Here is an 11,677-nt window from a genome sequence, read left to right on the forward strand (position 1 = left end):
GCCTGCCACACGGGCCCCGGGCTCCCACCCAAGTGCCAAAGGCTCCTGGGGCCCGGCAGGCAAGGACCAGCAGGCTGCCTCCGGGAGATGGGATCACACACACAGAGGACCCAGCCCTCGCCAGGGGACTCGGGAGGCAGCCGGACCACAGGGCTGCCGCACCCCAAGTGCGTCAGGATGGGTGCCCTCCCAGGTCCTCTGCTGATGCAGCCCCCCTGGCAACTCTGGGCTCGGCCCTCAGACAAAGCAGCTCTGTGCCCTGCCTCCGGAGGGTAAAGGAGCACAACGGCCAGAGAGCCCTTTGCCTTCTTCTTCTCTGGGAGGCGGTCTGCATGGATGTGAGAACAACCTCACCCAGAAAGCGTTTCCACAACTGCACCACAGAGCAAGTCCAGCCAGCACCAGCCCGCAGGGCACCAAAGCCTGGCGCTACTGAGAGCACTGCCAGCCTCTCACTCACTCAGATGCCCCAGGCCGAGCCACTGCGGGCTCCAGGTCCTAGTGAACGGTATTGAACTGTTTAGTGAAATCTTCCGTAAACGAGATCCAGGAAAAAAAGCTGTGCTTTATATCATCCATTAAATATTAGTCACGTTGGCCTCTCCTACCACGAGGGCAGGCTGTTCCTCCTAACGGCGACAATACCAATAAAACAAACTCTCAGATGCTCGATTATCCAGGAGCGCATCTCCTGTTGGTGGATTACAGTAGGTCCTCACATTCCCCAGCAGGCGTCTGCGGGTGGGGGCCGGGGCTCGGCTGGCAGACTGTGGTTCCAGTGACAGGCCGCTGTGTGCGCATGGGAGAGCTGGGGCTGTGGGCCAGGTGTGTCCCCGTGCCTGTGTGCCACGTGCCGGTGGGCAGCGGAGACGTGGCGCACCTGATCGATGGCTCCCGGAAGGCAGAGCCGGCCCCACGTCCCCCGCGCCAGCGACGTGGAGCAGACGGTGACCCTGGGGATCACCTATCACACCCTCTCCCCCAGCCCCGCCAACCCAGCCAAGGGTCTTCCGGCTCTTGCCGCCTTCACCCCAGGAAGGCTGAAGGGCAGCGGCTACTGCTGTGTCACTCGGCCCCCTGCCCCCAGGAATGCCCCGGAGAGAGCTGGAACCACGGGGCGGCACCTGCCTCCTCTTCGTCCGCAAGTGACCGAACCCTCCCCTCTGCGGCTGACCTGTGCTCCAGAAACCCTGCCTCCCCTCCTCCCCGGGCTATGAGCTCAGCAGGCCCCCAGCAGGTGTTCCAAAAGCATTCTGCAAGGAGGGGCGTCGGCTGGGTGCGTGTAATGAACGCCCTGCCAGGAAGCTCCGCACTGAGGAACCCTCCCAAATGGCTGTGTTCAGCAGCTGGAAGAATGAAGGGCAGGGCAGGCTTCGCAGACGGAAGCCTTTTATGGCTCCGCTGCTCACTTGTTCCTTTCCTGGAAGACGTTTTAGTTTCGGGCTGCCCTCGGGCACGGCAGGGAGAACCCCGGGTCCTCAAGTAAGAGAGTGCAGGCCAGCTAGCGTGTCCACCTTCCCTTCTGAGGGAGGTCTCTGACCTCCGCCCCTCAGTTGCTTCCACCGCCGAGCCCACCAGCGGCTCTAGAGGGACTGCCCCCCTCCTGGCTGATGTGAGCCCCCCCCATTTGTAATGGGTCCGACAGACTCACCCCCAGGCCGCTTAAACAGGGCCTCTCGGTGGCACGGCCACGCCGCGGAGCGTCCGCGCATTGCTCTGGGGAGACCAAAGCAGCACGGGTTCCTCCCCGCTTCATTCAACAAACGCTGACTCAACACCGTTAGCCGTTAGGAAGGCGGCTCCAGGCTGCACACAGGCTGGTGTATGTGGAACCAGAAGCCCGGCGTCCCCAAGGGCCAGGCACACCTCACGAGGCAGGAAGAGCCTCCACGGCCCGCTCACAGTGCTTTCTAACCGGAGCTGTGCGCCCGGATCACAGGAAAGCATGGGCCTTCCTTTTCCCCCCTTAATGTGGAAGATTTCACACACCCGCATAGGCAGACGGGAGGGTGTCGTGAGCCCCACGTGCCCGCCACACAGCTACGACCATCACCTGATGGTGCCAATCCTGTTCCGTCTCTGCCCACTCCTCACTGCCAACCTGGGCTGGACCACTGGGAATATCTATCACATAGTTTTCTTTTTTTATCCAAGAAGAGGATTCTTTTTTTTTGTCTTTTGCAACATAACCACAACACCATGGCACCTAAGTAAATGACTGCATATATTTAATCATATTAAGGAACCACTGTCACTGTCCCGCTTTCCCCCAGTTGTGTGCATCTCTCCGGTTTTTTTGGAAAAGGATACAAGAGCGTCCAGGCCCAAGATCCTGATCAGTGGGGCTGGGCGGGAGGAGACTGGACACTGCATTTTACAGTGTCACCGTGAACCCACTGCTTCCAAACACCCACGTCAAGCGGCCAGTGCAAGCAAGGGTTACGGGCACTCGTGCTGCCTTCTTGGGACTTTACACAGGACTGTTACCCTAGTCCAGTGGGTCAAACGCCGGACTGTTACCCTAGTCCAGTAGAACATGCTGGGGAACAGACAGCAGGCGATTAGGAAGGCGGCTCTAGGCTACGGACAGCGAACGGCTTTTGCCGAACCGGAAGCCCTAGTGCCCTCAAGGGTCACCGCCCCCAGCTGGCAGGGAAGAGCCTCCTGGAAGCCGCGACACCCAAGAACCGGCTCCAGGTTCCACCGCAGGGACAGGCCCCGCAGAGAAGGCTTGTGTTGAATGGCTGCGCAGGCGCCCAGCACGCCGGCTCCACCATCCCCGCAGCTGCATCCCGAGCTTGAGGCTCCTCTGGTCAATGACAGGCCTCTGTCCACCCCGTCGTGCTGTCCTGGCTCTTCCCAAACCTGCTGGGTAAAGGGCCCAGGAGGTGGGGGAGAAAGGAGCATTTGTTTAGGGGAGAAAAAGAAGGCCGACAGGCATTTGTGACCCACTATCAGAACGCAGGAGCCTCAAGAAGAGAACGAATCCTCAGACAGCCAAAACGGCTGACGCGTGCAACTCCCAGACTAGCAAAGGCGTGAAAAACCCCACTTTTCAAAACAAATTAGAAACGTTAACTCTGCAGAAAGCCCCTGCCTCCACGGGCTTTCCCGGAGCCTCGCCCTCCACTGCTGCTTTCAAAATATTTACTTTATCCTCGTGCTCTGCTCGGCTCGCCGTCACCACAACAGGCTGGGGGAGACGGAGTGGGGGCCGTCTTCTGTCTTGTCCTCCTCCAATCCCTCCCCCACAGCAGCTAGTGAACAGTGATAACAGCTCCCACCCCCGTGCCTATACGTTCCTTGGGAGGCATCTGTAGAGAGTGCTGGGGAGATGCAGAAAGAGGGTAGGACTAGGGGAGGCACAAGGCTTCGGGGCCACACGGGTGAGTCCCAGGCCTGCCGCTCACCGGCTGTGTGATCTTGGGCAAAATCCCTTCCCCTGTGTGTCCTCATCTGCAGCAGAAACACACACACACACACACACACACACTCTCTCACACACACACACACACACACACACACACACACACACACACACACACACACACACACACACACACACACACACACACACACACACACACACACACACACACACACACACACACACACACACACACGCCTCGCAAATTCTAGGAGCATAGAAAAACAAACCCCAAACACCAGAAACCTTGAATAAAAAACAGCTACTGTATGGTCATGATTGTTTCCGTTTACGATTATGATTGACAACAAAAAAGACTGCCCGAAGACTCAAAACCATCAAGAGTTACTTGGCTTTAGACGTTTAGAATTTCTAGAAATTCGGTAAGAGGGCAAGACTCCTTTGAGCAAAGAACAACAAAAAAGTTGGCTGTTTTCACATCAGTCAAGAATTGAACGGGAGAAAAGACGCAACAGGCCTCCAAACACCAGCTCTCTAGCCCCAAAGAAACCAACACCCAGGGCAGTGATGAGGTGGTGGGTCAGGGAGAAGGTGGGATGCCTTCTGCCCCCCTATTCAGACTTTCCTTCCCAAACAAAAGAAGATAAATGTGCCAACGCTCCCAGGGGCGGGCGCAGAACACAGGGTGTAGGGGCCCGTGGAGCCGTCTCCATGCACCAGCCCCACGGATCTTCCGACGCCCAGATACTCACAGCTTGCTGAGGCTGTCAAGCCCTGTGAAAGCACCACTGGTGTCCTCGATTGTCCCCGAAATCTCGTTGTGGTCCAGGTCCCTGGGGAGGAGACAGACAGAAAGCTCACCATTCAGTCTGTGGCAGGAAGAGAGACTCACACCCATTCTGCCACCTTGAAGAAGCTCAAAACATCTCGGTGTGTTCTAGGTGCCCAAACGGAACATCCAGTTAAGATTAGAGGCGTGGGCTTCCCTGGTGGCGCAGTGGTTAAGAATCCACCTGCCTATACAGGGGACACGGGTTTGAGCCCTGGTCCGGGAAGATCCCACATGCCGCGAAGCAACTAAGCCCGTGCGCCGCAACTAGTGAGCCTGTGCTCTAGAGCCCGCAAGCCAAAACTACTGAGACTACGTGCCACAACTACTGAAGCCCGCGCGCCTAGAGCCCGTGCTCTGCAACGAAAGAAGCCACCGCAATGAGAAGACTGCGCACCGCCACGAAGAGTAGCCCCCGCTCGCCGCAACTAGAGAAAGTCCACGTGCAGCAACGAAGACCCAACACAGCCAAAAATAAATAAATTAATTAATTAAAAAAAAAAGATTAGGGGCATGACCACTCAGCCACCCTGCCGTGAGAACTGGCTTTCTCAGCCTCACAACACAGCTGACGTAGGCCTTGGACTGGCAGCTCCCCAGCTGCATGTGCTGCTCCCCAGTGGGCACATGCCAGGCCCCAGGGGAAAGCCTGCTTTGGATTCTGCCCCCAAAGAGCGGACTTCTGTCCACTGCTCTGAGAATGAGTCCGAAAGGTTCCCTAAGGTTCCCACCTGCTTTCACCCCAGCCAGGGTCCCTTTCCTGGACTTGACCGAGAAACTGCAGAAGGCACATGGAGGAAAGGACAGGGAAGAAAGAGGCCCCAGCACAGGGCCCTCTCTAGTGGGTTTGGCGCCCAGAGCCCGTCTCCCCCCAGGGCCTGCACAGGTGCTGACTCTCAGCCAGGGACGACATCTGGGTGCTGAGTCAGACTGGTGACCCAATTGCCAAGACCAGAGGACCAGGCCAACTTTTCGGCCCAGTCTCCGCCAACAACGCAAATCACAAGGCCAATGACTCAGCTTCCTCCCCCAGCTTCCAAGGGCAGGTCACCCCAGCGGGCAACACACCCCACCTGGCGACCAGGCCCCCATGCTGCCCTGGGCTGGCCCGCTCCAACTTTCCACGAGCTCCGCCACACCTTCCCCTCCTGAGCCTCAGGAGACGCGGGCCAGGACCAGAAAGGATGCTGCTCTCGGCTCCCGTGAGCGCCCGCGGGGAGGGGAGCTCAGACCTTGGAGAGAAATGCTCATTCTGACCTTTACTTTACAAGCGGAAGCTCAGAGCCGAGATCCTGAGGCTGGAAGGGCCTCGTCCTTTCATCAGGTTCCTCCCATTATCTTGGTCCTGAAACACCTGGGACCCGGGGCTGCTGCTCTGTGTCTCCCTGCTCTGAGCCCCAGCTGCCAAAGATTTTTTCTCATTTCTCTGGCCTCCTGAGTCTGAACGTCCCGGCCTTGTCATTCAGCACTGCCATGGCTCCGAGGCTGACCTCGGCTTGAGCAGCCTGGCGTCGGGCTCTTTCTCACTCCTCCACGACGGCCTGGCAGGAAGCCTCTGCCGCCTCTGCTAAGCGCAAGTGCAAAGGCCTTCCTCCCCGGCACGCCGGAATAGGCCGCTCTTTCTGCAGGGGGCATAGCTGGGAGGGAGGCCTCAGACCCCACGGCCACTGCCTGCTGAAATCCAGATGCCGCTCCCACCGTCCCCAACCCCCGCTTTATGGCTGCTTGTTCTGTTGCCTGGAAGTTCTCGAAAGCCCAGGAAAGCCCAGAAAATTTTCTGAAGTCCCAGAAAAGCACCCTGCAGCAACTCCTGGCAACTCCCTCCACCTCACGGGGAACTTCGAGGGAAATGACATGATCATCTCCATTGTGTTAAATGACCCTAAAAAGGCTCCGGGAGAGACACGGGATTCCCTCATCACCTCTTCTGGAAACGGGCGTCCTGGATGCAGGCTATATGCTGAAGAAGTTGAGACGCTAGCCCAAGACACGAGCCTCAGGATTGCCCTGGCTCAGATAGAAATACTCAGGACTGAAACGTGGAAGTCGCAGCGGGAAGGCTCAGGATGGGAAAGACGGCCCCAAGGCTGCTGATCTGGGGGCGGCAGCGCGCAGCCTGGGGAACCTTTCCCACTGCCGGACCCCACGTCCCGCCAAGCGCACTGCAGGAACCAGTGCGTGGTGATGACAGTTTTCTTTGAGTCGTCATCACTCTAGGCACCACCCCGGGGGGAATGAGGGACACTTTTCTGCTCAACCAGCTCTTTTTCGATTTATTACATGAAACTTTGAGAGTCTGGCACACATCACAGGTCAGCTTTGGATCTAATTGTGACTCAAGACCAATGAGAAGGGAATGCAGTGAAGCAGCTGGTGTGCTCTATTCTGCTCTCCCACCAACCCAACGGGGAAGGACGTACAAGACGCGCAGGCTTTTGAGTCCCCGGAAGGCGCCTTCCGCGATGTGACTGATGGAGTTGTGGCCGAGGCGTAGGATGCTCAAGCTACTCAGGTCAGCCAGGCTCTCCTCGTCCAGCCGGGTCAGATTATTGAAGGACAGGATCCTGAGGGAGGGGAGGGGAAAGCAAACATCGCAATCAGGTTGCACGGCATTGCCCTCCCCCTCTTCTCCCGAACGTACAGCCACGGTCGGCCAGTCACCTAGGTCCCAGTGGGAAGGGATACGCCCACGAGGATCCCGAGGGCAAAATGGTCTCACAGCTAGAAACCCACCAGGGCTTGATACCCATACATTTTGACTCCTGGAAGGAGGGCTGTAAACTGGGAGCACTACACAGCACAGGGTCATACAACAAAGAAGCACAAGGCTCCAACCCCTGCATGCACCTGGTGTCCATGGCTGGTCCTGATTCAGGCCATGACAGATCTCTCATGGCTGTGGCCTGAGACTCTGGACAAGACGCCAGCGGGTTCTCATAGTGAGCAAGGGAGCCGGACAGCCTCCCAGCATCGGCCAGCAGAGGGCACCACCAGCCACTGCCTGGAACAAGCCTTCCTCACTGAACTGCAGGCCTCACCTGGGCAGCGCCCGGGGGACCAGAGTCTCCCATCCGGGCTACCTTGCCCTCACCCAAGCCAGCCTCTTAGCATGATCCCCCTACCGTAAGTAAGGAACACACCCCCAATCACACACCTTCCCTGAGCATCAGAATCAATCCTTCTTTCCTCCCAGCACAGTCCCTGCGTCTCTGACATAGCCCTGGGTTGGTTACTTAGCATATTAGTCATCTATCCTCAAAAAATGGAATCTCTGGGCTGGGGCAGGAGGAAGGAAAATAAATTCGGAGAAGATTAGCAAGTTTTTAAAGGTAGCAGGGAGTGACAGTTTTTCTCTCCTGGAAAAATAAGTCATGGTGCCTGTCAGTTGCAGAGACCTGGCAGGAGATCAAAATTACATCCTCACCTGCAATTAAAGAATTTAGTTTAAAGGAGGGGCAGGACACACACGTGGAAAGCAACTCTGAATCTGGCTCCAAGGTTACCTGGTGTCGGGCAAAATGCTAGGCTGGTCGGGGGACACTCCCGTGACCTTCTCTGCCCCTTTGGAAGGGCACAGAAAGCAGCCGGAGGGGGCACAGGGAGTGTGCCCCTCACCGCTGCCTCAGCAGCAGGGCGCACACACCCTCTGCGATTCAGAGCCTGTGCGAGTACGGGGCCCCCGGGGGCTGAGAAGACCTCTCCCGCTTCCCTGTGGCTCCTAGGCCTGGAGAGCGGAGAACCATGGGTCCTGGGAGTTCCCTAGCGGGGTCAGGGCCTGTGGGAAGAGTCTTTCAGAAGCCATCCCATTCCACGTGAGAATACCGTGCAGGTGCACTGCCTGGAAGGGTCAGGAAGCTAAACCCAAAGGGTTCTCTCTCTCTCTCTCTCTCTCTCTCTCTCTCTCTCTCTCTCTCCAAGGAAAGCCAGCCACAGGAAAGAGGTGGGACTATTGATTTCTGCATTAAGTAATGATGGACTCACTGAAATATAAACTCCAGGTCACAGTGGGGTGGGTGGGGAAGGGAGGGGGGGAAGAAGGAGGGGAGCTGGTGGAGGGGAAGAACGTGGACAAATAGATAAAAACACTAGCTGCAAGACTCAGCACTAGGTTTAAACATCCCCTTCAGTTTGCCTGCTGAGGGCAAGAGACAGACAAGAAAGACAGGCTTGGCACTTGTAATCACTCACCTCAGCGGGTGAGCCTTTCCCTACAGTCAAGCCTAGAAAAAAGAAAACCCACCCAAACTGTCTTAAAAAAAAAAAAAATAAAGAAACATACTGGACCACACCAGAATTGAACAACCTTGAACATATTGAGATGAAAACCATGTTGAGGAGCTACTTTTCTTCCTCCAAAAACCCCAACCTTCTAGACGTGGGATTAAAACAAAGGGACGTGACTGTGTCCACCAAGTCCCAGGAAATGCTGCTTTCACGATCAGCGACCCACCGGGACATGGCAGGATAGCCCAGGCCCCAGCCCCTCCCCACCCAGGAGAGAGCCTGTCACTGCGGGTGTCAGGGACCCTGGGTGCCAGCTCAGGGCATCCGAGTCCCAGCCTGGAGCCCCGTGGGGGAAATCTCTTTACGTGAAGTATAAGCACACATTCCCGTCTGCACGGGAGCCTCGCCACCAGGCCGAGGGACCCAAAGCTGGGGAGGAGAAGGAGCCAGGTGCCTGGGCCACTTGTCAGGGGAAGGACGACAGAAACCACATGACAGAAACTACATGCACGTAGAAATTCTCCCACTGTCAGTGTGTCACCGTCCCTCGGGTTCACTGTCCTTTCTGTGTTTGAGCCCCAATACAGGCGCACCTCGTTTTAGTGCTCTTTGCTATATTGCGCTTTGTAGATATTGCCTTTTTTTTTTTTTAACCAAATTGAAGGTTTTGGCAACCCTGTGTAGTCAGATGATGGACAGCATTTTCTAGCAATGAAGTATTTTTTAATTAAGATCTGTATCTTTAATTAAGATAATTTTTTAAGACATCATGCTGCTACACACTTAACAGACTACAGTATAGCATGAAGATACTTTTCTATGCACTGGGAAGCCAAAAAGTGTGTGACTTGCTTTACGGAGGTGGTCTGGAACCGAACATGCAGTATCGCCGAGGCCTGCCCGGAGCCCCTCTCGTGAGAGAAGCACGTGTTACATGGTGGAGCCATTCGTAGACAGAGGCTCTCAGAACAGCCACCCTTCGACAGCAGCCCCTGCTAACGTGAACTGGGGCGAAGAGTAGAGATGAGGTGGGCGTGAGGCCCCAGTGGCTGCGATCCGCGGGGCCTCGGGGTCCCGTTCTGGGCCTGCCTGCTGGGGGCTCTTTCCTCCCTCCGCAACAGGCCCCTGAACCCCCAAGCCCGCCGTGCCATGGGACGCGCGGCCCAGAGTTCCCCGGGCTCTGGAGGAGTCACCTCCGGGCCGTGTCCACAAAGCACCTGCGGAGCCAGGAGGGGACACTCACAGCTCGTGCAGCTTCTGGCAGAAGCTCCAGCCGTCGCGGTGGATCCGGGAGATGGAGTTGTTGCCAAGGTGGAGCTGGTGCAGGGCCGTGAGGCCATAGAGCGAGCCGCTGTTCACCTCCGTCAGGCTGTTGTACTCCAGGTGCCTGCAATGACGGCCACGTGCGCGGGGTGAGCGTGGACCCCCGGGGGCTCACGCACCCACCCAACCCACGGCGAAGGAGCGGCTCCCCGGCGTCACCCAGGATCCGACAGCACTGCTGGAGAGATTAGTGAGGGGAGTGTGCGCACCTACATGTGTGTGTGCACACCTGTCTGGGGGGCAGGAGAAGACACTCAAAGCAACGCAGATGGCGGTGAGGACCCAGGCCGACTGAGAGAGCTCAGAGGCCAAGGGGAAGCTCCTAGAAGCAACCTTACCAGCCGAGTACAAGTGAACCAGCACACACACAGGCAGAGGAGCTCCGAGCAGAAGGCAAAGCCCACTCCAGAAAGAGAAAGAAGAGCGATGAGGAGGAAGCTCGCATCATTATCCCCATCTTGCAGATGAGAAGACTGAGGCTGGGAGAAGCTAGGGAACCTGCCTAACGCTCATTCCCAGCTCAGCCAGAATTCAAACCTGGGCCTCGCTAACCAAGCCTGGGCTCTGGACCACTGCGCCAAGAAACACGGTTTGAGCTCTGGGGTCAAACTACTGGGATTTAATTCTCAATTCTGCCACCTGGCTGGTTGAAGGAGCTGAACAACCATAAAGTGGAGATACCCAAGAAGTATCGACTCCACAGGGCTGTGCTGAGAAGGAAGAGAACGCAGGTCAGCGACTCAGCATCGTGCTGGGAACTGAGCTCCTGCCAAATTACGGAGGGACGTTACTACCATCCTGCTTCTCGACGCCGCATAGCCCGGCCACGGACAACTCCGCCCCATGGGACTGGCCTCTTGAACAGAAGCTACTACTTCAAATGCTGCTCCACGTTCAGTATTACAAGGGCTTCAGGCAACCAGGTTTCACTTTTATCCATCGTCCTTTTTCTGCCTCTGCTCAAAAGGTTAGCCTTTAATTTACAAATAACCTCTAAGGCAACTCTTTCTTCACCCCCCAACTGGTATGAATTTGTTCACCGTAAAACCCAAATGTCATGTGCTAAGGACTCCATGTTCTTCTGAGAATTCTGACTCCCGGCCCTCCCAGCTCATGACCACCTGGGTTCCAAAGTCCAAAATGACAGTTTTAAGAATGTCAAGGAAAAGCGTGTTCGAATATGTAAAAACAGAGGCAGAGCCACGCAAAGGTGAACAACGAAGAGAGGGAGAAGCAAAACAGCAGTGCTAAGGATGTCATTTTACAAAAAGTGTGTGTGTGCGCGTGCGTGTGCATGCACGCGTGTGTGTGTGTGTGTGTGTGTGTGTGTGTGTGTGTGAGACGGTGTGCATATCGAGAGATGCTCCTGATAATGAGGACGGCTCAGAGGGTTGATGGAACCGGACCTGGAGTTTTTGTTTTTTGTATCAGTTGCAAAGATAACTGATAAAAAGCTTAAACGGAGTGATGTAACTTGTAGAGACTGGAAGGGCATGGGGGTGTCCTGAGCGAGCTGAATCATTGACAATAAAGCAAGAAATCTCACGGTAACACATTAAGGTAGTGGTACAAGTGTATTAACTGGGAAGTAACCACTACAAATAGAAAACCCCAAAAAGAGAATGAATGGAAGTGACTGCTTGCCTCATGGGGGTGGAACTGGGGGAAAGAGAGAATGGCAGCTGGGATTGGTGGGGGGCAACAACTACTTTTTTTTACAATTTGATTTTGTTCAACTGTGAGTAAATGTTTCTTTTGATTAAAAATAAATAAATGTAAATGCTGAAAAGCTGAAGCTTGGTAACTGCCTCGTCTGCCCTTCTCCGGATGCTTTTCCATCCCTCCACAGGCAGGCAAGCCCCGTGATTGTCCACATCTGGCTGGAGCGAGCGCTCCCTCGATAAAAGTGGAAC

At 55.9% G+C, this 11,677-nt stretch overlaps 1 protein-coding gene across 5 annotated transcripts in view; it reads right to left on the reverse strand.

Annotated features, from left to right (window-relative positions):
* LRIG1 (leucine rich repeats and immunoglobulin like domains 1) overlaps positions 1 to 11,677 on the reverse strand; it is a 120,932-nt gene that overhangs the window by 23,320 nt on the left and 85,935 nt on the right. For 4 of the 5 annotated variants that reach the window (XM_073787524.1, XM_033865258.2, XM_033865260.2 and 1 more), the window contains 3 exons: positions 9,685 to 9,828; positions 6,638 to 6,781; positions 4,141 to 4,221 (listed from right to left, as the gene is read on the reverse strand). In XM_073787524.1, coding sequence (XP_073643625.1) covers positions 4,141 to 4,221; positions 6,638 to 6,781; positions 9,685 to 9,828 — 369 coding nt within the window. Of the gene's footprint in view, positions 1 to 4,140; positions 4,222 to 4,948; positions 5,026 to 6,637; positions 6,782 to 9,684; positions 9,829 to 11,677 lie in introns of those variants that run through there. The other variant, XM_033865262.1, reaches the window with a different exon arrangement.

This window comes from Tursiops truncatus, chromosome 10, assembly GCF_011762595.2.
Source record: "Tursiops truncatus isolate mTurTru1 chromosome 10, mTurTru1.mat.Y, whole genome shotgun sequence".
NCBI lineage: Eukaryota > Metazoa > Chordata > Mammalia > Artiodactyla > Delphinidae > Tursiops > Tursiops truncatus.